The 26922-nt window shown below is 59.7% G+C and overlaps 1 protein-coding gene across 20 annotated transcripts in view; it reads right to left on the reverse strand.

Moving 5' to 3' along the window:
* PPP1R12B (protein phosphatase 1 regulatory subunit 12B) overlaps positions 1 to 26922 on the reverse strand; it is a 219842-nt gene that overhangs the window by 10011 nt on the left and 182909 nt on the right. For 9 of the 20 annotated variants that reach the window (XM_067026580.1, XM_067026652.1, XM_067026610.1 and 6 more), the window contains 8 exons: positions 23350 to 23366; positions 19743 to 19872; positions 18813 to 18917; positions 16659 to 16763; positions 15166 to 15219; positions 14463 to 14513; positions 9840 to 10005; positions 5843 to 5930 (listed from right to left, as the gene is read on the reverse strand). In XM_067026580.1, coding sequence (XP_066882681.1) covers positions 9871 to 10005; positions 14463 to 14513; positions 15166 to 15219; positions 16659 to 16763; positions 18813 to 18917; positions 19743 to 19872; positions 23350 to 23366 — 597 coding nt within the window. In that variant the 3' untranslated portion in view covers positions 5843 to 5930; positions 9840 to 9870. Of the gene's footprint in view, positions 1 to 201; positions 5931 to 9839; positions 10006 to 14462; positions 14514 to 15165; positions 15220 to 16658; positions 16764 to 18812; positions 18918 to 19742; positions 19873 to 23349; positions 23367 to 26922 lie in introns of those variants that run through there. The other 11 variants (XM_067026544.1, XM_067026564.1, XM_067026558.1 and 8 more) reach the window with 5 other exon arrangements.

The raw sequence follows: 26922 nt of genomic DNA on the forward strand, positions 1-26922 counted from the left end.
GGGGGCAAGGCCAGCCCAGCGCGAGGGCAGGGGAGTCTTCAGGAAGGAAGGGCCGGGCCTCACCGCCTCCAGGCGATGCCCAGTCTCTGCTGACTGCCCGGGCCCAGGGGGCACCCAGAGGAGCCCTCACTCCAGACCTGATCCTTTGCCTCCGATGTGGGCCGCAGGCCAGCAGCCGGGTGGCCCCGGGTGGCCCCTCACCTCCCTGACCTCCAGCTCGGTGACGGGGCCTCCGCTGGGTGTGAACGGGGTCTGAGCAGACCAGGTGGGGTGCACGAGGACGGACGGAAGGCCCGACCCTGGCCCCCCGGCCGGCGGCCGAGCAGCCTAACCTCCAGTGACCCCCGCCAGCCGCCTTTAGAGTTTGGGGCCATGGAGTGGTTCCGGCTCCCCTGAGCCCAACGGTGGCCCTGCAGAGACAGTGCTGCAGGGGGCAGGGGGCAGAGGCCCCGGGAACCCGAGGAAGCCGCCTTCTCGGGCCCCAGCGTCCGGGGTGCGAGCACCAGTGCCCGTCTGCGGGCTCCTCCGTGGCCTCGTGGCCTTGTCCCTGGGACAGAGGCCCCCGGCGGCGAGGACGGTGACGTGAAACTACCACAGGCCGGCCCAGATGTAAGGTTCTATAAACCCCACTTCCTAAACTGTGGAGACAGTCAAAGTTAAAACACAATTTAATTTACTTATTTATAAATACTGTTGTGTTCACAGGCATCGTGTAGATGTGGATACTATTATTCCCAAACTTTCAAACACAGAATACTTAATGCTACTATATAATAACAACCAGTAAAACAAAATCATTCATCTCAGAGTTGAAAGGCCACTCAAAATTGCATAAAAATACATTCAGCTCACAAAGCGCATCTGGGTCCCTCCCTAAACCCCCTTCCCCACCACGTGTATTTACAACGGAGCCGAGTTAAAACGGTCCATCTGGTGCTTTCTTGGAGGGGAAGTCAGGTGGGGGTAAGGTGAACAGAGACAAAACGCTGCCCCTGGAATGGGGGTGTGGAGACCCCAGGGAGGGCCTCACAGCTCTTTCCACTGATCAAGACCGAGGCAGAGGGAACGGAGGGGGATGGGGGGGGGTCACGCGCTGCAGCCTGAGTCAGAGTCCCCCAGGGCGGGACATGGGGGCAGAGCCTCCCCCTCCCCCACCCAGTGCCAGCCTGACGGCAGCCCCAGCCTTTCAGGGCTGCAAGGGGACCCCCACCCCTGCGGCCCATCTCCGGCTGTCTTGGCTTGAGCTCCTCGTCTTTCCCTCCAAGCCCCCTGCCCAGAAGAGCGCGGTGTGGAGAGAAGACGCAGGTCAGGCTCAGAGGCCAGCCTAGCACCCCACGTCCAGGACCTGCCCACACCCCGAGCCCTGCTTCTGTGAGACCATCGAGGCTTCAATGAGGCCCCCGGGGCCCTGCCTTTCCTGAAGCCGCTCCTGCAAGGCAACAGATGAGCCAGTGTCCCAGACGCACCGACACTGCCCGGCGCCCTCCTGAGGACTCGCTCAGTCTCTGGCTGCACAGACGAGGCCAGGCTGCCCACGGGCCCCGCCCAGGCTAGGGCAAACCTCACGCCAGTCAGCTTTGCAACCACAAGAGTCGGGGCTGATTCACGGACAACCTCTCCTCTAAAGCACCATCAGCTCCAAGTGAGAAAAGCAAAAGGTAACGTGGAGGAAGAGGAGAGTAGGCCGGAGGGTGAAAGGTACGTTTATTTTGCAAAGACAGGGGCGTCCTGAGGTCGCCTGAAAGGGCCACGCGGGAAAAGCTCGCTGGGAGCTTTGGGGGAAAATCTGGAGAAGTAACAGAAAAGGTCACTCTGGCAGATTCCCAGTCCCAAATGATAAGCACATTAATTGGAGAAGCTCAGAGAGAGGCCCTCTGGGGAAGGGAGGGGGAAGCCAAAGATACGAGTTAACAGAATCACACACTTGGATGAAACTGGGTGATGAGGTTGCGGCTTGCAACCTCCGTGTGGCAAACACGCACGTGCACATAGGCTAGGAGCAAAAGTGACCCCCAAAGCGCGACACCTCCTGAGGCAGGATCAGAGCCACCGTCAGCAGTGTCTGCCTCTAGAGGTACTTCCCAAGAGGGGCTCCCAGGACCCCTCCTCAACCCGACGTCCGACCACAACCCTCAGAGGAGGGGCTGCATCGCCTGCTACACAGCCACCAGCCAGTCCAGATTCTCTGTTTGGTTCTTCTCGGACCCCGAGCCCACCTCACTCCCAAGCAGCCGTGACGGTGCGGGTTCCCGCGGCCGCGGTGAAGCTGACCTGCTGCGCAGTCTAATCACAGCACAAGCGATCAATGGCCGTCCCTGACAGTCTGCATTCCCATCCGGGAGGCTGGGCAAAGCTTCAGCTTGCCTGGAGGCTGAGGGATGCGGGCCCCAGACCCGGGCCCTCCCCCTCCTCCCCGGGGGCGGCTCGGTCCTGAAGCCTTTGGGGTAAACTCCCTGCAGCCCTGCTCAGGGGAGGGGCCTCGGCTTGCGACAGCCCAGGTCCAGATCTGATGACCCCGCAAAACTAAAGGCTGGGGTTTCCTCGGGGAAGGCCCTCTGGTGCTTAAGGCAGAGCTGAGACTGAGTGGCCGGCGGGGAGAAACACAGCGGGTCTGCTGTCTGGACGCCGGGAGCCGGGCCCCTCCCAGGAGAACCACTCATCCAGAGGCCGCGTTTCCACCCCCGCGGGTCTGCATATTCTCACCAGGCCATCAGGAGGGACAGCCCCTGCCCTCCATGCTGAATTCACTTTCCCACCCGACACACTCCTAATCAACCTGAATGAGAAGAAAAGAATCTTTGACGTGAGGGTAAAAACTCTGAGTGAGACATGTTCTGGTCTCCCCAGGAACCAACAGATCACAGACCACCGACCGAGCCCACTCTCACGGACGGCCGCGTGGCCGGTCAGGACAGGCGCTGGCCCCGGGCCCCGACGCCCGGTCCTTCCCGCGGCCTCGTTCTGCGGCCACAGCTACCTTCCTACAAGGTCAGGAGACACGCCCTCCGAGGCGCTGAAACCGGCCTTAAAACTCAGTAATGGGGACCACACTCCGTACTTGTAACTGGGCCCCGACGGGCAGGACCACCTACGACCGCCGGCTGCCGCGCCCAGAGTCAGGGGCGGTGCTGGGGGCCAGGACGCCAGCGCTCAGCCCGGGGAGGGAACCAGGGGCCCCTCCCGACCGGCTCAGCCGCCGAGTCCCCGAGGCTTCGCCCTCGGAGGCGCACAGGGGCCCGGGAGCTGGGGACCCCTCGGCGCCGCTCCTGCTGCCTCGCGCCCACCGCCAGCCCGGCCTCCGTCCGGGTCCGTCCGGCGGGGAGAGGCCCGCTCCGGGGCCAGAAACGTGGAGACGGAAACGAGCAGCTGCTCTCCACGCTGGCAGTTCACACACACCTCGGTGGGGTCCACAGGCTTCAGAGTGGGGTTCCAGCCGCCCTTCTTCCCAAGGGGCGCTGACACGCACACGATTTGCTCAGGGCGGGGAAGCAGAGGAGCTAACGCCCTGCAAGTGAGCTGAGGAGATAGGCCAGGGCTCGTCCTTCCTCCAGACACTTCCGAGGCCCGGCCTGGAGCCTCAGGCACGAGGGGGCGAAGCAGTGAGGCTTCAGCCAGAGACTCAGACTCTCAGAGGCCGGTTGTGCGGCCCGTCCAGAAAAGCCCTGGCCGGGCCGACGAGGCCCTCCCCACAGCGCCGAGCGCCCATCCAGCACTGCGGGGACGGGGCGGAAGCCCAGAGGCAGCGAGGGGGCCCCCGGCCGTCCCCTCGCCGACAGCGCAGCCCGGAAGAGGCCAGATTCAGAGTCTGCCTCACAGAGTTAGCTGCGTAAGAGAGCGCGCCTGAGATCGCGGGATGGTCCACGCCACGAGCTCTGGCCACGGAGCCTGGCTTCCTCGGTGCAGAGGCCTGACACGGAGCCGGAGAGAGGCGCGGACACAGCCCGGCCGGGTTCCCAGAGCCGCCCGCGGCCCCGCAAGGCACAGACGGAGCGGAGGGCGTGCTGCGGCCCCTCTGCCTGGTCTGCCTGATGCAAGAGTCCAGGTGACATCCTAATAATTCAGTTTCCTTTTCCTGAGAAAGAGGTGACAGCCAACGCCAGTCCTGGCCCGGCACCCAGGGTGCGCCAGAGTCAGGGTCAAGACCAAGGCCTCGTGCCCGGTCCCCTCCCCCAGAACAAAGGAGACGCTACAGTGGAAGATATGAAACTTCACTCTGACTCAGCATCCCCCCCACGCACCGCCCCCCCCGGCCCCGACGACACAAATCCCCCGCCAGGGCCTCGCTCCTCGCGGGCAATGGCCGGACACGGAGGTGTTTGCACACTCTGAGAAGGGCGTTTTGCCCCAGGAGACAGATCTCCTATCCCAAGTTGGGACCTTGATCATGGCTCTGGGTTAAAGAGCGTGTGACATTTCTGAGGGCCATGGAAGGGGCTGGAAAGAAAAACCAGACAGAGGTAGCGTACGTTGAGAATGGACTGCTACACACTAAGTGTCTCCGGCAACCCCAAAGTGACCTGCACGCTCCAACCAGCCGAGGGATAAAGCGCCTACAGAAAGCAAAACACGTAAGTGTTAACACTGGGGCAGCATCAAGAACTCAGGACCTGATTCTGTGCTGGACCAAGGGAGCCACCTGTCCCGGTTTTCGTCCACAGGAGGATAGCCAAGACGGGGCAGGTGGGAAAAGCAGGGCACGTGGGGACCGACTTCCAGGCCCAGGGGAGCATCAGCACCTTGGGGGGTCCCCAACCGCAGGTACAGCAGGGCCGTCACGTTACAGGGGGACCCTCAGGAAGACCTCAACTCTCATGCAAGCCGCCCAGCTCTCGAGCGGTCAAGGCACGGCCGCCAGAGGCTCCCTGACTGCGGGGTGGGGTCCCTGGGACACAGCCCTGGCCACCGGGTCTCGCCACTCCGAGTCCAGACTCGTTCCTCCTGCCGGCTTCTGAGCAAACAATCGTCTCCCCGGAACACACCCCCGACACCATCAAGCCCACCACGCTCACAGCACAAGGCGTGGGGGGGCCCTCGGACGCCCCCCACGCCTCCTCACGGCGACGCACTTCTCTTCAGGAGAGGAGATGAGGTCGGAGGGAGGCGGGGCAGGCGGGGGATGTCGCGGAGAAACGCTGCGTGCGGAGGACGAGGGGGGGCTGAGCCCGGCCCGGCTCGGCGGGGAAGAGGCGGCGGCACCGCTGCCCGGGCACACCGCTGGGGCCGGCGCTCTGCCCCAGCACCCACGCCCCGGGGCGCGCGCCGCGAGGCGGATGGAGGAAGGAAAGCAAGAGGGCAGAAAGGGAAGGGGCAAGCCAGGTCACCCGAGCCCTGGGGAGAGGACCAGGCATGGAGGGAACGGGCGTTAAGACCAGTCAGGGTGCCACCGGGTTTCTGGCAGAAAAAATTCCACCACCACCGGCAGGGGTTGGAGAAAGTCAGTTCCTGAGAGGCAAGGACAAGCAGGGACCCCGACGTGGAGTCACTGTCAACTTGGATCTAGTGGCGGCAGCTCCAGAGGCCTCCCCACGTGTGTCCCACGTCAGGGCACATGGCGGTGGCAGCAGGGCTGGGGCCTGGACCAAGCGCTCCGTGGACCAGCGTCCGCGGCTGGCCCGGCGACCCCGAGGCCTCCAGCAGATGGCTCTATCGGTTGAAGGATCGCAGTCGTGCTTCGATGGAAACCGTCTGAAAGCCAGCGGCGGGGGCCAGAGGAGGAGACACGGAGGGTGCAGGGGCGGAAACTGGACTACGGCCAGGGGAAGGTCCTTCTGGCTCCTCTTGGCTGGCGGGGGCCGGCAGGGGGCGGTGGGGCCCGGCGCCTTCCCGGGAAGCCAGTGCCTGGTCTACTTGGACAGCTTGCTGATGACCCTGATGAGGGCGCCGTTCTCGTCCTTCAGCCTCTGGTTGTCGGATTTCAGTTCCGTCAGGACCTGCGGGCGGAAGCGCAAGCTGAGTCGGTCCGGCCACTGACGGCGACCAAGCGCCCACCTTCCTGCTCACGGGCTGGTGATGGTACCGCGCGGGGCCGCAGCCCCTCCGCGCACACGGCAGGAACAGCCCCTTCCCCGTGCGCCACCCTCTCCTTCTCCTGAACGAGTAACTATTCCAGGGTTTCCTCCCCGGAACTCACCTCTGGTCCAGAGAAACCAGGGCAGCGCCATGCGTGCCGGGGACACAGGGAAAGGTGAGAAGAGGTGATGGGGTGAAGGGAAGGAAGGTGGGAACGCGTGGGAGGGGCACGGCTCGGCTCTCCCGTCACACCCCCAAGACGACTCCGGGTCTTGCTTCTGGTGCCGTGGGACGGAACCCGCCGAGGTCCCCGCTGGCCGCAGCACACGTGTCCACGGTCAACCCCCAACACCCAGGAGCCCGTGCATGCCCAAAGGGGGCTGGGGCTCCGCTGTGGGAGGTGGGGGCAGAGACGTCTGTTCCCCCAGCCCGGCCTCCCTGGGCCATCACACTGTGTCGCACAACTCGTGAGGCGAGGGAGCAGCGGCCCCGAGCCCGGGCTGGGCAAGTGTGGGGCGTCTGACAGCCCCGACGGGTCCCCACCAGGGCATGGCTGGTGCGAGCCTCGCCGGCGGCAGGAGAAAGTCAGGTCAGAAGGAAAGCGCTTCTTCACCGTGAAGGTGACAAAAATCCACACCCACACCTGTCTGGGGCGAGTGTCCTCTGACCGGTCACTCAAACCTACAGGGCCCCCACGTTCCCAGGGCTAATTCCAGTTCTGGCTCTGCTCTTAGCACCCAGGGGTCAGTCAGATCCCCGTAAAGAATGGAACTGGGGCTTCCCTGGTGGCGCAGTGGTGGAGAGTCCGCCCGCCAATGAGGGGGACGCGGGTTCGTGCCCCGGTCCGGGAAGATCCCACGTGCCGCGGAGCGGCTGGGCGCGTGAGCCGTGGCCGCTGAGCCTGTGCTCCGCAACGGGAGAGGCCGCAACAGTGAGAGGCCCGCGTACCGCAAAAAAAAAAAAAAAAAAAAAAAAAGGATGGAACTGTTCCCTCAGCCTCTTATGGAAGATTCAGGTTAAATCGCAGAGGAAGACTTAATCTTGTGGGCACGGACCACAGACACACAAGGCGCTGGTATCGAGGGAACAGAGAACATTCGGAGCATCAGGACGGCCTCAGGGTCTGTGACACAGCCACCCTCAGGTCCACAAACGAGGGCCCGAGTCCGGCATCACTAGTGCAGCACAGCACGGCACGGCGGACACCGACTCCAGAGCTCACCCCCCCTTCCCTGCAGACGCGGTCGCGGGTCCCGAGCTGGAACTCGTCATCCGTGAGCTGGGCCGCTTGACGCACACCGCTCTCCTCCCTGCCTTTCCACCTTGTATCTAAAGAAGCCCATCCCCGCCCTCGTCCCTCACAAAGCAGAGGCTCCGTGGGGGCCACGGCTGTGACCGCGTGCAATGTTAGAGGGCGTTAATCCAGGAAATTCCAGCAGGCCTGTCCTCTGACCTCTGACCTGACACCGTCGGAGCCCGGCTGGCCTCCCTCTTCTGCCTCCACCCCTTGGCCTCAACTGCCCAGACACTCCAGCCAAGGGGCTCGCAGCAGCCCGCCGGCGAGGCCTCCCTCCACTTCCCCTGCCACGAGCCCCCCCAGGGGACCCCGGGGCCGGCAGCCTGGGCGCCAGCGAGACTCTCAGGCCGTGTTCCCGCGACGGGAGCCCTGGGAGGGAAGAAGCTCGAGGTGGGCACAGGCTGTGTCACCGCTGGCGGCTCGTCAGGTCAGATCGGAACCGCTCCCCTCTAAAAACACGTACAAACGCGTCCTCGAGCCTTGGAGATTTATCTCCACACGGACATTCAACTCTTTGGGAGAAACGTGGCCAAGGCCCTTTCCCAGCCGTCCGAGCTCCCGCGGCCAGCTCCAGGGAGCGCCAGGAAGGGAGGCCGGGCCGCGGAGGGGGAGGAGGAAGCGGAAGGGGTTCTCGGGGCCCCACGCGAAGCACGGGACGATCACACACGGACACCCGTGGAAGCGCCGCACACGACGAGCTTGCACAGCTCGTCTCTGAGGGCCCGGTTTGCCTCGGTTTGACGTGAAGGACAAAGAAAACGAAGCACCTCTTCTCCAGCGTCACCTCTTCCAACCTTGGGTGAGGAGCGTGCGGGCGTGGGGGCCCGACGCTGCAGCGGCCCCGGGAGACCCCCAAACCGGGCACAGGCCGGCCCTCCCGGGCGCCTGTCGGCGGGGATGGCAGGCTCCTCCTGGAAAGGGCTGGGGGGCGAAGGCCCAGGTCCGAAGCTGTGTGGTCTCTGAGCAACGCCCGCCTCTCAAGGGCCCGCAGACACGGCGATACGCACCCAACGGCCCGGCTTCAGCAAGACGGCGCTTGGGGATGCCGGAGCCTGACCCCACGGGACCCCCACGCGTCTTCTGTTGGTTTCTCCGTGACACGGGCGGGCCTCTCTGCGTGGCCCCGCTGGGGAGTCGGCACCGAGGAGCCGCAGGCTGCCCCCTCCCCCCGTGGGTGCGCGGCTGGCCCGGAGCCTGACGTCCTTGGTCTGCCCGCCCCGCACCCTCCGAGTGACCTCGGCCAAGTTACTTCTTCTGTGACTTGGTTTTTCCCATAAGAAAAGTGACTGTTACGGGGAATAAATGAGAAAGAGCGATGCGGCGCTCAGCACAGGCCTTCAGACGACAGCCGTCTCCAGGGTCACCAGCTCTCCCGCACCAGGAAGGAAACCGAGAAAACTGGGCCATCTTCTGGGGGCGCCCCGCTCGCCCCAGGTCAAAGCTGGCTCATCTCCTGGCATGAAGCTTGGTCCTGATGCGCTTTCACGAGGAGGGCCGGCAGGCTGCTCGGGGCCGCGGGCCACCTCCCTCTCAAGTTTCAGTGTCACAGCGTCTCCAGCAGGGTATCGGCTCCGCCCGACAGGAATTCGGGTGCTTCAGATCTAGTGGGTACTAGTTGCTGGCTACTGACCCCGAAGACACAGCAAACAGGCAGAAAGAAGAACAGGCCTCGGTCAGGACTGATTAGCTTGTTGCGAGAAATGAAAAACTCATTTCAGAGAGTGAAACCGCTCAGCAGTGAGGACCCCTCACGCCTCCGCGGCGGGAAAATGGGGCATCTGCAAGCCTGTCTTCAGATCCACATCCAGGGAGAGGAGTCAAGTTCAGAAGATGCATTTCCTGGTTCTCGGGTGAAGACGAGCCCCCGCTCACCTGCCGCCACCTCTGCAAGCCCCCTGCTGGCGGTGGGGCTGGGGGTTTGGCCGTGGGAGGGCACATCCTCCGGCCCAGATCTGCGACAAGGAGGAGGGCAACACCCGCCAAGAAGGGAGGAGGATGCGAAGACCCAGCAGGGGGTGGGCGGAGCGGGGCTGGGTCGGTGCCCCCCCAGCGCTCGTTCTTGTCAGGTCCTGGGGCCTCGGTTCTCAGCCCAGCTGCACAACAGAACCAGCAGGGGAGCTCTGAACAGACATCCAGGCCTCTGCCTCTGAGGGGTGCCTGGCACAGACGTGCTCAAGCCCCCAGGCGTCTGGAACGTGTGGTCCCTGCCCTTGGTCACCGTCACCCCAGGCGCAACCCGACTGCTCCAGGGACAAGGTTGCACTTGGATTGCTGCTGACGCAGACCCTGACCTCCCCCCAGAAACGTGTGCGTGTCCACACACAGGTAGGCGCGGACCCGTCTGGCTGAGTGACCTGCGCTCCGTCTCTAGGGGAAGAGTCTCACCAAGCCGACGGCAGCCCAGGCCAGGCCCCGGCCCTGGGTCGTCACGGCCCATGCCACGTCTGCAGACCACCAACCTTCACAGGAACCCGCGTGCAGGCTCTGGGGGGCGACCGCAGAGCCCGGGTACCAACAACAAAAGGGAACCTGCCTGGACTGGAGGAGGGGAGGAGGGGGCAGGACTAGAGCCCCTGGGGGTCCGAGCCCTCGATGGCCTCCGAGAGTCTGGCCACAACCCGGGTCAGGGCCCTGTTCTCAGCCTGCAGCTGCTCGTTCATCTGCTTCAAGGTCTGAATCTGTTTTAGCTGGTGGAGGTTCTGCAGAGAGGGAGACACGAGGAACAGACAGGCAGACAGAGACAAGACGGACCAGAGGAGAGAAAAGTGGGACAAAGAAGTCACGTTGACATTTGGTTGACGTTTTGTTTTTTGTTTTTAGTTCGCATGCAAGAAAGGAAAGGAGAGAGGCCAGAGGAATGGTGGGTGGGGCCGAGGTCTGGCTGTGCGGGTGGGTGGGGGGGCGCCCAGGATGCCCGGAGCTTCTCCCAAGTCCAGCTGCTGCCTTGCTCTCCGCTCCTCTCCTCCTCCCCCCATACTTGGCCCCCTACTCCCACTTGTTTTCTTTCTGCGTCTATTACCTCGTTTATTTCTCATTTTAAAAAAATGGAAGGAGGCAAAGAAGAGAGGCCTGTTGTTGAAGTGTTTTCTGCGGGAGGCGCACCTACAGAAGGCCCTCTACCTTTCCTGGAAGCATCAGCACCAGGCCTCCTCTGCTGCCGGGACGCCTGTTCCAGGATCAAGAACTGCCCACCTGCCCCCACCTGCTCCAGGAGGGTATGCACCAGGGAACCCATGGCAGACTGTACTGTCTCTGCCCGGCTCACAGAGAGGCTGGGAGCTACTTAAAGCTGCCACAGACAGCCTCCTGCGTGGAAGCTCAGCTCTGCACAAAGGTGGAGCACGTCGTGCCCAACGAAAATGGACCGGTGACCAATACCCTTGCCGGTCCAGCTGTTAGCACGTGTTGCAAACGGAACAGGACCCGCCCAAAGCCACGCTTCCCAGTCCCCGTGTCCCACGAAGGATCGAAAGCCGGCAATAAACGGAGTCCTAGCCAGGCCTGCTTCCTGTCACCAGCCCTTCCTGAGAGTCCTCTGACCCTGAAGCTGAGGCCACCAGCTCTGGGAGAGAGAACGTGGTCCTGCCATGCGAACGGGGCTTCGCAGACTGGCCTGTGGTGACTACAGACAGGTGGCCGGGCACAGAGGGAGTCTCTCCTGCCCGCGGGGACAGGGAGGGCAGAAAGGAAAGATGGGAGGAGTTCTAGCTGTTGTGAGTGAAAAGAGCAGGAAAGGAAAGGCAGCACGAAGATGAAACAGTGAAAAGGAAAAACAAGCAGAGACAAGCGGCTGCATCTCCTTCCCCAGAGGGAGAAGCGCCACCTTGGGAAAAGGGGGGGTAGCCACACGGTTCGAGCAGCCCGGAGCGGCCAGGAGAGGACAGAGGGGTCGCGGTGCAGCCTGCGGGACCAAGTTCAAGAACCAATGGCGAGTCCCTGACTCTCGCCCTTCTATGGGGTTGACGCTGGGCCAAAGCCTTCGAGGCGGTCACGGTCCTTGCCTCCCGGGGAATAACGTTAAACTACGCGGACGATTCCTGCGAACGTGTGAGCACAGGCAGGTCGGGGGCAACAACGTGGCCATAAAGGCAGGAAGCTGCCGTAGGAGCGAGGCTGAGAACGAGGCGTGGTGGGGAGGCGGCGGGAGGGCGCAGAGCAGGGGGGCCGGGGAGGCTGCCGGGCAAGGAAAATGAAAAACCCAAGAGCAACCTCACGGGGGGCTGGCTGCCGGGCTCCTCCTGGGGAGGGCCTGGGGGACGGGAGGAGGCACGGGAGGCGGCCGCCACGGGAAAGCTCTCGGGCCTGGGCACGCTGAGCCGTACGCCCGGCAGAGGCCGGCACCAACCTGCTCCAGCCCAGCCCGCGTGCGCTTCTCGCGGGGAGAGTCCATACACACCTACCGTCCCAAGTGAAGACCAGAACGGCGCAGCCTGTGTCGCCGCCACGGAGCCCCACACCCCGCGGGCGAGCCCACCTCATGGTTCCCAGAGTCGGGGAAAAGGCCTGAGTCCCTTTCTGTCCCTGAGCTCCCCTGACTCCTCAGGGATCACTGGAGGTCAGGCCCTGCTCCCCGTGGACCGCGCCGGGAGGATCTGAGTGTACAAAGTGAGCCGGGTCCCCTCGCCCTCGGTGCACCGGGCCCCGGGTGTGACCAGCACCTGCACCGCGGCCGGCTACCGAGCACACACGCATGTCCCCGCACACTGCCGTCTGCGTGAAGGGCCTGAACGCTGACCAAGCTTCCCCTGAGCCCCCCGCAGGCCAGCACACCAGTTTCACGATGCTGGAGTCTGTACGTCTCAAGTCTCTGTCCCCAAAGAGGGTCCAGGCGCAAACACCCTACGGTCGGCAGGCGGGAGGGCGGCTGGCGCGTCCCCCCCAGTCCCTGGGTGGAACAGGGCTGTCTGCTCACTTGGCTGGGCTTCGAGCTGAGTGAACACGCTCAGGGCTGAGCCGGCAGGAGCTTCTCCCCCGGGGGTCTGTGACTGGCAATGCAGAACAAGGGCAGCTGACTCATGAAGAAATTTTTTAACTAAAAGAAGATTGGCGGGCTTCCCTGGCGGCGCAGCGGTCGAGAGTCCGCCTGCCGATGCGGGGGACGCGGGTTCGTGCCCCGGTCCGGGAGGATCCCACGTGCCGCGGAGCGGCTGGGCCCGTGAGTCGTGGCCGCTGAGCCTGCGCGTCCGGAGCCTGTGCTCCGCAACGGGAGAGGCCGCAACAGAGAGAGGCCCGCGTACCGCAAAAAAAAAAAAAAGATTGGCTTTCAATCAGTATACCCACTGGTGGTCTGGGGCCTAGACGGTCATGGCCAGGCTCCGCCTGAATTAGAGGTGGGCCGGCACACGACCCAGGGCTGAGCGGGTCACAAGCTTCAGTGTACCCGATCTCCATTGAGGAAAGAAAAGGACTCATGACCTTGTTCATGAAATCTCCGCCCGAGAGGCTAATGAGACAGAGAGAAAGACGCACCTGCCCCAGCCCACGGCCCCAAGGGTGCCTGGCGCCTCTGTACTCAGAGCGGAAATCCGGGGTTGGGGGGAACCCAGCTGCTCCCCTTCGCCCTGTGATCTGGCCCTCGTGTGGGGCTGAATGGATGAGAAAGCACCTCCCGGCTGGAGGGTATGAGGCGGGCCGGGGCCCTCAAGGACCCTACAAGGCAACAACCCGGGCCTTACCCACGTTCCTGATCAGCGTTTGGGCCGTTTCTTCTGTTGCGGAGCACAGGCTCCGGACGCGCAGGCTCAGCGGCCACGGCTCACGGGCCCAGCCGCCCCGCGGCACGTGGGATCCTCCCGGACCAGGGCACGAACCCACGTCCCCTGCATCGGCAGGCGGACTCCCAGCCGCTGCGCCCCCAGGGGAGCCCCCGGGCCATTTCTCAATGAGCACCCCGTTAGTTGCCAACAGATAGTGTAACGCAAGGGGCTCAAAACTGGAGGAGCCCCTGCACAGCCACGAGCTGTGGGCCTGCCATTCAGACCTGACCAGCCTGCGAACGCGCTCCGAGCAGCCGGTGAGGTGGGTCTGGAGAAACCAGCAGCCGGAGAAGCCACCACCAGCTACTTCTGCTGCTGGCTGTTCCTGAGACGCAGGCGGCACTGACTGACGCTGCGTGGGGGCGTCCCCGCGCTTCCGGGATGGAGAGGGTGGGGCGCACACAGGGCTGGCCCCTCCCTCGTGCAGCAGCCACGCAGACCAACAGGGTCCCAGGCACTGGACCCTGCTGAGCCCTGAGCAGCTTTTTTCAGTAGGGAACCAACCTTTCCAGGCCACGGGAGCAATAAATGTCTCTCTCACAGGACTCCTGGCCCAAGGGCTCTGCTCACCCTCCCGGGAGCCAGAGGTACGTGTTTCACGGGTGAAGACCCGCCGAGAGAGCAAAGCAGCCAAGCGGCACCCAGCCACCGTGGCCCGGCCCCACGCGCTGCAGCCCCGAGGCCCAGGTCCCATGCACTCCCATGGCCCCTGCCCTCACCCCTCCCCCGGGCAGCGTGAGTGGGGCGCCCAGGACTCGCTGCCTCGACGGTGACCGTCCCGAGGGCTGACGGACGGGGCGGTGGTGACCGTCCCCCGAGGGCTGACGGACAGACGGGGCGGTGGTGACCGTCCCTGAGGGCTGACGGACGGGGCGGTGGTGACCGTCCCCCGAGGGCTGACGGACAGATGGGGCGGTGGTGACCGTCCCTGAGGGCTGACGGACGGGGTGGTGGCCACAGGTCCTGGGGCGGGAGGGGCGGGAGACGTGGCTGAATATTCCAGGGGCAAGGGCGGGGGCAGGAGGCCAACAGGACAATCAGCCTGCCCTCCACGGAGGAGTGGCTCCACCTGCGTGCCTTCCCCCGGGGCCAGGAGCTGGGACACCGGCTTCAGCTTCCCACCCATCCCTCCCTCGGGGTGAAGCTGCTGCTGAGAAAACCTTACGAGTTCCGCTCGGGTCTGCCTCCAGCCTGCTGGACGACATCCCTTTACACCAAAGGCCCCGTCTGTCCCCAGAGAGGCTGTGAGGGTCCCCATGGGCGCCGGGTGAACCGAGAGCCAGGGTGGGGACCGCGCACAGGCTCGCCTCGTCCTCAGAATGCCCGCATCCCTCACGGGCCGCCCGTGACCCGCCCCGCAGGCCTGGGTGCAGGCACACAGCAAGCGCGCCTCTCCATACCTTCATCTCCTCCTCCATCTCCGACATCTTCCGCTCCAAGGCTCGCCTCTCCTGTTCGACACAATGCAACTGCTGAACATCTGACAGGTTTGGAAAGGAGTCAAAACCCTGCCCCCACCCCACCCCGACTTATCCGGACCCCAAAGCCATGGGAATAAAACTTAACACTCAGCTGCTTTCCAAATTAAACACAATCAGGGGAGCCGGGAACCCATTATACGCCCAGGGTCAAGTCAAAGCTAGGGTTCACTGATAAATCTGAGTTTTCCCAACCCAAGAATGTCAACCCCCAGAAAGACACTCTGAGTGTGGTCGGGGCCGGGGGGGGGGGTCAGCAGTTGGCCCAGAGCCGCCCCACCTCGGTCAGGGCCAGCGGACTGTCTGCTCTTCTTAGGGCTGGAGTCCTAAGACCTCGACCTGGGGCAGAGGGTCCTGCTGAAGCTCCCCCTCTGTTCAAAGGCACGGGAAGGGTCCAGAGGCCTGGACCACACGCCGTGGCAGGCGAGCCTGCGCAGCTCTGCTTCCCCAGGGCGATGCAGACGGCCCCCCGAGGACCCTCCCGCCCCGAGCTCTGAGGAGGCCGAAGCACCAGCGACCACACTGTTATCCAGAGTCAGACAGAGAGAACGAGGCGTCCCCTGGCACGAGACGTGCAGGCTCCCGCCTCCTCCAGACGGTGTCCTCCCCCCCAACGCACACGCACCCGCTTCTCCATCTCCAGCACAGAAGACCGGTCGGCAGTCTTGTCTTGTTTCTGCTGGTGCAAGCGGAAGGAACACGTTGTTACTGGAGCGTCTCAGGGCCACAGGGCCCGTCTAGTCCAGCCCCACCGGGCGCCGGGCCACGTGGCCCAACCCTCCGGTCCTGATATCACAGAGACGAAGTCGCCACCCTTCCGAGTTCACAGAATCCCTGCTGGGAGTGGAGGCGGCAGCAGTGCTCCCAGAAGTGTAACACGGTCACAGGCGCAACGGCGTTACCACACGCACACGCACACACGCACACACACCCCATATATACAAACCACACACACACAATACATATACACACCACACACACTATATATATACACACAACACATACACATACAATAGATATACATACACCACAAACACCCTTCACACAACATATACACACATATATATACACAACACATACACACACAATACATATACACACCACACACACATATACACACCACACATACACAACACACACAATACATATACACACACCACACACACAACACATATATACACACAATACATATACACCACACACACAAAACACACAACACATACACACACAATACATATACACACCACACATATACACACCACACACACACAAATACATATACACACACCACACACCCTTCACACACACCACACACAATATATATATACACAAACACCCTTCACACACAACATACACAATACATATACACACCACACACACAAAAATATATACATACAACACACACACAATACATATACACACCACACACACACCCTTCATATACAACACATACACACACAATACATATACACACCACACACACATTACATACACACAACACATACACATACAATACATATACACACACCACAGACACACACCCTTCACACACACACAATACACACACACCACACACACAAAACATATATATACACAACACACACATATATACACAAGACACACAACACACATACACACACATACACAATACATACCACACACATACACACACAACACAAATACACACACACAGATACTCACTACACACACAATACATACATAACACACAACATATATACACACACACCACCCCCCACATATACACACAACACATACAATATACACATACAACACATACACCCCACATATACACACAACACATACACACAATACATATACACACAACACATATATACACACCACACACACACAATACATATTTATACACATATACATTCACCACATACACAGATACCACACACACTACATATATATACACCCACACCCACCCCTCACAATACATATACACATACACCACATACACACAGACCACCCAATACACACACATATAAACACACCCCTGCACACAGATAGATACACCCACCCACCCACCCACCCACCGACACAGACACACTTCAAGGCCAACCATCTTCTCCCCCCTCACGGCCCCTCCCTCACCTCTTTCTGGAATCTCAGGCCCAGAGGAAATGCAAGTGCCTTTTCTCCTGTAAAAGCCTGAGCGCCAGGCACTCTTCTGAGTGACCCCTTCCGGCTCTGCTCCTTCTGTTTTGGAGACCGAGGCTACGATTTTCAAGGGGGACGGGCTGCCAGAGCCTCTCAGGGGCCCATTCATGGGACCTGCCCTGCTTTGAACAGAACTTTTACTGTTTTATACACTGGGCTTCCAGATAAGATTAGAACTTTATTCTGGATCATCTACTTTTTTTTTTTTTTTTTTTTCTGTGGTACGTGGGCCTCTCACTGTCGCGGCCTCTCCCGTTGCGGAGCACAGGCTCCGGACGCGCAGGCCCAGCGGCCATGGCTCACGGGCCCAGCCGCTCCGCGGCACGTGGGATCCTCCCGGACCGGGGCACGAACCCGCGGTCCCCTGCATCGGCAGGTGGACCCTCAACCACTGAACCGCCAGGGAAGCCCTCATCTTCTACTTTTAATATAAATTTTGCAGAAGGGCTACAAACATTTAGCAGCCACGGCTACAAAGTAGAAATCAGCTTCAGGCAACGACTCAGACAGGGCAGGGAAATGACCCCTGAGTCTCTCTGGGGCAGAATTTCTTACAATCAATAGACAGTTAATGACGACAGAGGGACTACTTTTTCCGTGCCTAGTAGCAGGCACGGAGACATTTAATAAGTGCAGACATTACGCTGGCCTTACTGAGGAGGTTTCTTTTTGAAAAAATTAAGGACTAGCCGGAACTGGCAGTAAACTGGGGTTCCTGGCTTCTGTCCTGGGCTCTCACCGTCTGCTCTGAAGGTCACAGCCGCGGCTTGTCTGCACCACAAGCCTCTCTTCCCGGAGCCCGAGCGGCGTAGAAGCTGTGCCTATTTCACTACGTGGTTCACCCACACAGAGAGATCTTAACTAGTTCACTTCGACAAAGAACTAATCTTGTTTTGCTCTGTTTTAACCCTCAGAGGTCGGGTGGACCTTTCACGGGCACACGCCGTGCGCGCGCACGTGGTAACCGTTTCCACACGGATGTGTGGGGTCGACAGGCCTCCCCTCCACTGCCCTGCCCAACGGTCCAATTTTGGTAAAGAGCAGAGGCTTGGTCTGTAGCGCCACCGTTTCTTCTGAATTCCAGTAACTTGTATTTGGCAGAACTCAGTATATTCCAGCGCACGCGGCAAAGCAGTGGCTGGATAGTCGGTGCTGCTCCCCAACGACTAAAAGGCTGAGTTTGCTTCCAACGCCCTCCATGCGGTCGGCGTCCCCGGCTCGCGGCTCCAAAGCCGAGCCCCCAAAGCTCCGAGGGTGCACTGCTGGGGCTTCCGCAGAGGAGGGAGCGGGGCGGGCGGGCCGCGGCTCCTCGCAGGACCAGCCCGTGCCGGTTCGGGACCAGGTTGGCCCCGGCCGCCACAAGCAGGCGGGGCCCCTGCACGATGAAGATGACGGGCGGCCCCCAGGACAGGCCCGCTCTGCGCTGGCCGAGCCCTTCAGGAAAGCGCGGCCCCCCGAGCGCCAGCACCCCTGCCTGCCCCGACGCCGCGTGCTCACTGCCGCGATCCCCGCGCTTTCGCCTCTGCTTTTGGACCCCACCCTGGGGCGGAACCGAGAGCCAGCTCTGCCCTTCACCTGAGCTTCCCGGTCACAGTGCAAATTCTCATCCCCAGGCCTCCAGGCTGCTTCCTGCCGACCCAGCAATAAGCCAAGCCAGGGCTCGCGCCCGCCTTCAGTGAGGGTCTATCTCGCTGGTGACGAGTGCACCACCCGCTATGTGTCGCGAATTCAACCAGGCCTGGCGGCAAGAGGAAGAGCTGTATCTGGCTCCTTGTTCTGGCACAGGCGCTGCAGGACAGAACCCAATGTCCCAACGAAAGCTCTGTCCTGGGTTTCCTGTGACCAGACCACGACCGACAAGGCAGGAGGCACACGCTGCCCACGACGAAGCCCTGACGCTGGCCCACGCTCTCCGCTAAGAAACGAGCAGATAACCCGTAAGAGTAATTACTAGCACTCGGGCGCCAGGGACGGTCCACTGGACCATCAATTTCCCATTTTAAGTCCAACGCGGTTTGAACCCCAAACCAAGTCCCCGAGGAGGGCTGACCTGACTACCTCGCCCCCTCCCCCCCGCCCCCTCCTCACCTGGGCCATCTTCTCCAGCTTGGATCTCACGTCTGCCAGCTCGAGCTGGGCCTCCTGAAGTTTGGTCTTCAGTTTCTGGTTTTCGGTCAGGGCGCTCTCGTAGAGCTGGGGGAGGGAGAAGAGGGAGTCAGGTCCCCACCCTGTGGGCGGAGCAGGGCGACAGGAGGGCCCAGGGACGGAGGCTGTTCAGCCAAGGGCTCTCCTGCGCTGGAGCCCTGAGGCCACACTCAACCTGAGGCCACACTCAACAGCGCTCCTCCCCGGGAGGTGGGGGCGGGGAGGGGAAGCCCGTCCACTGCCTGCAGCAGGGAGGGCACTCGCCCGGCTTAAAGACGGGTTCCCACAAAAAAGAGGTTTCCTTTTGGAGCCGCCCTCCTGGGTATCCACCTTAGCCAAGTTCTGTTCAACAAAACAAACATTTTCTTAACAAAAAACTTTTTTCCTGGCATCTCAAGCACTTGAAAGGGAAGGTTTTTGAGCCGGCCCCTGCAGCTGGGTTCTCTCCCTCAAGAACCAAAGGAAACGAACCATAAAATGATGGAAACCCCCCAAACCAGATTGTTATTATTTACCATTGCCAAGGAGCATCTGGTTGATGTTCACCGGACCTCATTAAAAGCACGTGTTTGTGAAAAATATCAAGAATCCATCCAGTGATTCTCTGGGCCCAGGCAACCAGCATTACTCTTATTTCCCTTTCCACAATCCTTAACCCTTACTTTTTCCTACACGTCTGAATATCTGACTTAGGCGCGTTTTTACTGCACTGAAAGCAATTCGTGAAGGGGTGTTCACTCGGCTGGTTGAGAGGGGGCGAACGTGCTGGCCGTCAGCAGCTGTCGCTGGAGCGCCTTCCCTCCCTCCTCTCAGCGGGAAGAGGAAGGAGGGTCGAGGGGAGGGGACCCCTGCGCGGGGACCGGGAGCCCCCACCTTTCTGTAGCCCCTGCTGCCGTCCTCCCCCGCGCGGCTGCTCAGCGTGGCCAGGCGGGCCTCGCGGGCCTCCCGGCGGGCTCTGGCCGAGGCCCGCTCGCTGCCGGCGTCACCGCCTCCCAATTCCAACCTGGGGGAGACACAGACGGTAAAGGTACAAGTGACTTCCGAGAACGGAAAGGAGGAGGGAGGTGATGCTTACGGGCAGTGGGCACCTCTCCTAAGGCGCGCTTGAGCGCTGTGGCCAGCACAGGCCCGGGCCTCCCCGCCCGCCGAGCTGCGCTGCGCGGGGAAGGAGGCCGGCACCCACCCAGGGCGGAGCGGACGCGGGAGGTCGGCGGTGTGGCCGTGTGCCCACGGCAACCGCAGAGCTTCTCCAGTTAGCTTCCCTCAAGAGCGTGCTTTCAAACGCAAGAGTCTCTGGGACCTCGGTGAGCGGCTCTTAGAAAATGACTCCAGTGAAGTGCCAACGAGCCAGAAACACATGGGCCTGGAGCTGCAAGCGGGGCTGGCTGGCAACCTGGGCCCGGCAGGCCGGCTGGAACCCGGAGGTGTCGGGGGCGCCGCCCGGTGCGGGGACAGCTCGCGTTCCGCCCTCTCCTCTGGATGCCACACCCGTGACAGGACTTCAGGTCTCGTGGCAACTGCACTTTCGGGGCGGACGGTGGCTTCGTTCCAGCACCGGCCGGTCCGTGAGTGGAAGGGCCTCTCAGCCGATCTCCTGCTTAAGTGGACGGATGACTCTCACTCTGATCCTTCACACCGGTTCCTGTTTTTCTGGGACTTCGCTCTTTCCAGCCTAAAAGGCGGCCACGTGCAAACCAGCCCTGCAGGGCTCTACCCCTGAACCGGGGCGGTGTGAAGAGTCCCAACTGTGGAGCTTCCGCCCACGTTCCTGTCCTGCGGGGGCCACACGGGGCTGGGGGCGGACTAGGTACCAGAAGAGGCCGAGCAGGGGTGGGGGGCAAGGCTGCTGATGACACCAAGGGCTGCCTTTTCCTCACAGAGATGCTCAGTCCTACAACATTTTCTACTACATTCTCTTCCTTCTTATAGTTAAAAAGCCTTCTGTAAATAGAAATCTCTTTATTGACTTTCTTGATTGCAAAAGTAATACGTGCATGTTGAACAGTTTAAGTATTGGAACTAAAGTGTCTGACATAGAAAGTGAGAGTCACCCCAGGGTCCTGCCCAAGGAACAATCTCTACCAACAGTTCAGTTCACAACCTTGCAGGACGTTCAACATGGATGTCAAAATAAATATTTCTGTAAATAAAACCAGAGACTACCTTCTGCGGTCTGACTCCCCCTCCTTTCCCCTCCACCTACGTACTCACGACTGCAGGTATCTCACCATGTAAGTAAAAACACATTTGCCTCATTAAAAAAAATGACTGCGTAGCTTTCCACTGTATGGCTGTACGAGAGTTTAATCCTCTACTGATAGACACATATTGTTTTAAATTTTTTAGCTACTATAAATAATGCTACAATGAGACTTGTCTGTAAATCTTACTGTATTTGTTATTTTCTTAGGATAAAATCTTAGCAGTGGAACTGTTTGGTCAAAAGATAAATAATATTTTAAAGGCAGATATATATGTTACCATACTGCCCTCTAGAGAGGTTTAAAACTTTTCAATCCAATAGGAGAAACATCTTATTGTTGTTAATCTTAATGCTTTAAAATCATTATGGAGGTTCAATATCTTTGATTATTTATCTTAGTTTTTGAAGGGTCTATTCATAGCCTTTGTTAATCTTTGCCTCATTATACTGCAGGAGCATCCTACATATGCTGGGGCTTTTAAAACTATCTCACACAGGTTGCAAAAAGGTTTTTCCCCACTTTACTTTTTGTCTCTTTCAATAGCAGAGATTTTAAAGTTTAATGCAATTAGAATGATTCTTTCCCCAGTGAGTTGGAAAGCCATACATGACTTTTGGGGGCTGTCGACTGTGTTCTGGAATCTCACTGTTTTAATTGCTACAGTTTTCAGCATATTTTGAGGTCTGCAGGGAAATGTATTTTCACAAATGGCCATTCTCATGGAACAGAGTTCACAAGAAATTAACTGTAGCAAAACGCCACTCTCCACCAATTTTGCTAAACGAATTTTCTGCTGGGTTAGTCGGAAATTATATTTATCCTAAGCTGGTGCTTGGTGAGAGGGCAAGCAAAGGAAGAATACATGCAAGTTTGTAAATTTTAAAATATATTAATAAGGTAGAACCAGCTCAATTATTAAACAAATTATGAAACTCATTTGTGCTATGGTATCCTGTAACTACATCTTCCCAATCTCAATTTCGTCATCAGAGGAACAGTGGAAAATGGGAGATTCAAACTCTGGCTCCACATTCTCTATTATGAGTTTTAAATTAATTAACTAATAAATTAATTTGGGGGGGCTGCATTGGGTCTTTGTTGCTGAACGTGAGCTTTTCTCTAGTTGCGGCGAGCGGGGGCTACTCCTCGCTGCGGTGCACAGGCTTCTCATTGCAGTGGCTTCTCTGGTTGCGGAGCACGGGCTCGAGGCCCACAGGCTCAGTAGTCGTGGCTCACGGGCTCTAGAGCGCAGGCTCAGTAGTTGTGGCACGCGGGCTCTAGAGCGCAGGCTCGGTAGTTGTGGCGCGCAGGCTCTAGAGCACAGGTTCAGTAGCTGTGGCTCATGGGCTCTAGGCGCGCAGGCTCAGTAGTCATGGTGCACGGCTCTAGGCGCGCAGGCTCAGTAGTCGTGGCTCACAGGCTCTAGAGCGCAGGCTCAGTAGTCGTGGCACGCGGGCTCTAGAGCACAGGTTCAGTAGCTGTGGCTCATGGGCTCTAGGCGCGCAGGCTCAGTAGTCGTGGTGCACGGCTCTAGGCGCGCAGGCTCAGTAGTCGTGGCTCACAGGCTCTAGAGCGCAGGCTCAGTAGTCGTGGCACGCGGGCTCTAGAGCGCAGGCTCAGTAGTTGTGGTGCAGGGGCTAAGTTGTTCCGTAGCATGTGGGATCTTCCCAGGCCAGGGCTTGAACCTGTCCCCTGCACTGGCAGGCGGATTCTTAACCACTGAGCCTGCACCACGGAAGTCCCAGTCTCTATGATTTTATTTTATTCTTCAGAAAGATCAATTTTGTACCCTTAGGTACTAGGTGAAAAATTACAGAGGCTCATTCCCCAAACTCTGATATGCTTAACTTCTCAGCAATTGCAGAACAGGTCTTTGGTTCACTGGATAAACTATTCCTGGGCCCCATGTGGGTACAGGGTACTGCGTCAGGTTTCCTGACCAGCTGGTCAGGCCGGCCTCTCCTCTGCCCTGAGCCCTTCTGTACCTCCATCCCACCCCTGAGACTGTGCAGCCGTCTGTGCGCTACACAAAGGGGAGGACACTAACGTCTCCCTGGCCCTGGCTGGGGGGTTGCGCGTGGCGCTCGGGGAACCAGCACGGAGGTGGGACGCAGCGTGACCGGACAGAGGGGCCCGTGTGAGGCCCAAAGGAGCCGCTCGTGACTGTGGGGCTGTGGAAGCGAGACGGGGGGGTGGAGAGAGGCTGTTAGACTAGGCCAAGCCGCGTGCAACCGCACATGCGTCTACTCACGAGTGTGAGGCCGGCAAGGTCTTACCTAGAAAGTCGTTCATGCTGGAGGAAGAAGAGACAAACAAAAAAATCAGCATTAGCAAGGGACTGACATTTACTATTTCCGTTTACAAATGTACTCTCAAATCAGACGTCTCAGCTTCACGGCTGAAGACAGGGGCGCGGCCTCACAGTGTGAAAAAAGGCTCCTCGGCTAAGCGCCCACGCCTGTGCCCACGACTTGCGAGACGTGAGGCTTTGGGAGCACACCTCGTTAAACCAGAGTCCAGCGGCGTGTGACATGGTCACCCGCCCTGCCACCTACCAGGCCGCCCTGTGTCCCGAGACTGCCTGGGCGCGTGCGAGACAGGCCGCCGCTCTGGATCTCAGCGTCCTACCCGTCTCCCTCCACTCACACCCTCGGCCCTGCCCGCGTGCACACGGTATCCATGGCTGTGAAGGTCCAGGACGGTCCCCACTTCCCCCCAGGTCCCTAGTGAAGGGGGAGAGGAGAGAGGGCGGAAAGGCCAACCCCCGTCCCTAGGATGGTGGTAAAAAAACGAAAAGAGTAACAAAGTACTGAGATCTCAGAAGAAAGGAGTTTACAGATTTGACCTCTGAGCTCGGTTACCTACGGTCGCTGCAAACAACAATGATTATGCCGGTTTCACATTTATTTTTAATCACAGATGACCTTTACCCTCTATCTCCAGTTTTTTATAAAAAGAACTGAGGCCAAAAAAACCCCTCAATTGGCATAAATGTATTTTTTTTCCTCCTTTGAGGTGTTAACGAATAACAAAATCCTCAAGGGCAGACAAAAGAAGGAAGATGAGAAACCAGGCCGATTACCTAAGCAGGAGCAGCGGAACCGCTGCTCCTCTGGGCGTCGCCTGGGGACACCGCTCTGTTGAAGGTCACACCGCGTGACAGACACACATACCGCGCCCTGAAGCCGTCTGGGGGGCAGAGCACCAGCACTGCTGGCTGGAGGGACCGACCAGGCCACCTCGCTGCAAGGTGGCTTTTCCCCGTGGACTTCTGTCTTGAACCCGGGGCTTCCATTCATCAATTCTCCCGTGGGCTTTTCCAAACGTCCTCAGCCTAACCTCAGTCTGGAAGTTTCTCTCTCCACAGGCCTAGAGCTGCGCCTTCTTCCACGAATTGTAGAAAGTCCCTCAGGTGACCCATCATGCAGCCCAGGTTAAGCACCACTAACCATGGGCTTTTTAATGTGAAGACGTGTCCCATCTGAGGCGGAGGAAGCGGTAAGAGACCATGCGCTGTGTCTGTAACGTCCTCCTACACTGGAATTGGGCGCCCTAAAACGTGTGAGTCTGGGATTCAGGAATTCTCCTGTGTCACAGCTATAATATCCCGTACTATCAATCACTGCTTTTACCAACATTAACTCAGGGTTGTTTTTCTCTGACTTGAAGACTTTTGTCAAAAAAGAAACTAAATTTTAGCCACGTCTCACTTAATAATTACTTAATGTATAAAAACGCTTCCAGTGTGCTCAGTGGCGCTGAGGCTTCCCCCCGTGGCCACGCCCGCCTGCCAGCTCAGCGCTGAGAGCTTGGTGGTGCCCCGGGGAGGCGCGGGGGGCACGCACAGCCCAGGGGGACTGCCCAGTGGGACACACCCCAGACCCGTGAGTAACCGAGGCCGAACTCCATCCCAGGCAACGGCAGGGGCCCCACCGAACTGAAGGACCGCTGAGAGCAGGGCCCGCAGGGGAGGCCCCGAGGAGGGGCAGCAGAGAAGCCGTGCGCCGACGGCCGGTCCGAGCGGCGCGGGGCGGACGGGGAGCAGGGGCGACAGAGAACAGGGCGGAGGCCGGGGCCACTCCCCGACAGAGATGGACGAGAAGATGATGCTCGGGAAACGCTCGCGCGCACGCGCACATCCAAGGTCTCCCCGCAGCCCCTCCCAGTGACGCCCTCAGGGCCTGCACTGCTCACCAAACACGCAGCCAACAGCTCAGGCTTCGGGAAGGCTGCGCCTGGGAACCAGTCTCTGTTCTGACGTCTAGACCCATGACGACTCAGCGCCCTGCCAGCCCCGCCTCTCTTCGCAGCTGTAAACGCACCACACTGGCTGCTGCTGGTTAGAGCAGCAAGTTAACTCAGGACCTGGGAGACCGGGGCAGGGCGGGGGTGGGGACTGAGCTCCCAGGAGCCGCCCCGTCCACTCTCTTGCGGCTTCTGGGCAGAAGGGCCTTTCTCACGCTCCATCGCCCTCATGGGAGAGCCTCTGTGAGCCTCCCATGCCCTCCCCCAGGCACAGAGAACCTCCCCTTTACAACCTCGCCAGCTTGCCCCACGCCTGGGCCATCTTCTCCCACAGAAACCCACGCACACCTGTGTCCAGCGCGCAGACGGGGGCCTGACCACGTGACCGACAGACGCGTCTGTCTACCGACTCGGTGGTGCCCAAACCGTGGGGTCTCACTTGAGGGCTGTAACATCCTCTCTGTAAGAACGCGATTTGTGCGGTGAGGTTTTACTACATCTCCAGCTTTCAGTCTGCTGTGCCGACGCTGGCCGTTGCCTCTCTACGGGAAGAAAGTTCTTCCTTTCATTAAGGCAGGGAAATGTGGCTTCTCCCAGGCCTCAGTCTGAGCCCTTTTGTGCTATCGAAGCACACTACCTCCACCGACCGACTCCTATCAGAGCACCGGCTAAGTAACCCTTCCCGCTTGGGACGGCCGGGAAGTGCTGCGGAGCCGCTGATGCCGTCATCGCACCAGCGCAAGTTCTCAGACGCAGGGCAGCGTCGCACGCAGTGACACCGAGTGGCCCCACTGAGGAAGCTGATGCAAGATACAAACAGGCAAAAACTTAAAGACGCGGAAAACAGGCTAGCACTGCCTCGCAGCGATCAGAAAAAGCCCACAGGGTCCTGGCGGCGCAGGCAAGCCCGCCCCAGAGGGGGGCTGCCGGAGAGGCACTCCTATTTCTACCTGCCAGGGGTAACCGAAAGCAAACAGCACCGCCTGCTGTCTGTTGTACGTTTCAGGCATGTAGCACGCGTGTTACCAAGTTCTTTGGGATGAACTTTCATCGGGTGTGGTGACCAGTAGACTGTCACCTGCTCCAGGTGTCAGAGGAAACGGGCCTCCCTCCGAGCCCACCCCAACTCCTGGAGCCCCCTGGAACCCTCGGGCTTTTTATCATTGCCTTCAAGGACTCGCCTTAGCCACGTCCCGAGAAGGTGACCTAACTCCTTAGAGAAGAGTGAGAGTCTCAGAAAACGAGCTTTGGGGCCATCGAGGTAGCACGGCTGCCATAAAGCAAACAATATCGTGTCCAAGAAGGAAGACACCTGGGATTTCTGGGGGAGACGGTGTTCCCACGGTCACAGAAATTAGCCTGAGAAGACAGTTCTTAGAGGCCAGAGGGCAGGCGGGTTCAAAGTGTACGGGCCCTGGGACTCAATCCCCAGCTTCTGAAAAAACGGCTTCGGTATTTAGATCGTACTTCCAGAAACTATTGTTTTGCTTGGTTTCTTGATATCCTAGATAATCTGGTGTTTGAGGAACAAACACTGGTCGGATTTAGGGAGAGAGAGTTTGGGTTTCCTGGGTAAAAGGAGCAGAGTGGCTGAACTGGTGGAG

This window comes from Kogia breviceps, chromosome 1 (genome assembly GCF_026419965.1).
Source record: "Kogia breviceps isolate mKogBre1 chromosome 1, mKogBre1 haplotype 1, whole genome shotgun sequence".
NCBI classification, from domain to species: Eukaryota; Metazoa; Chordata; class Mammalia; order Artiodactyla; family Physeteridae; genus Kogia; species Kogia breviceps.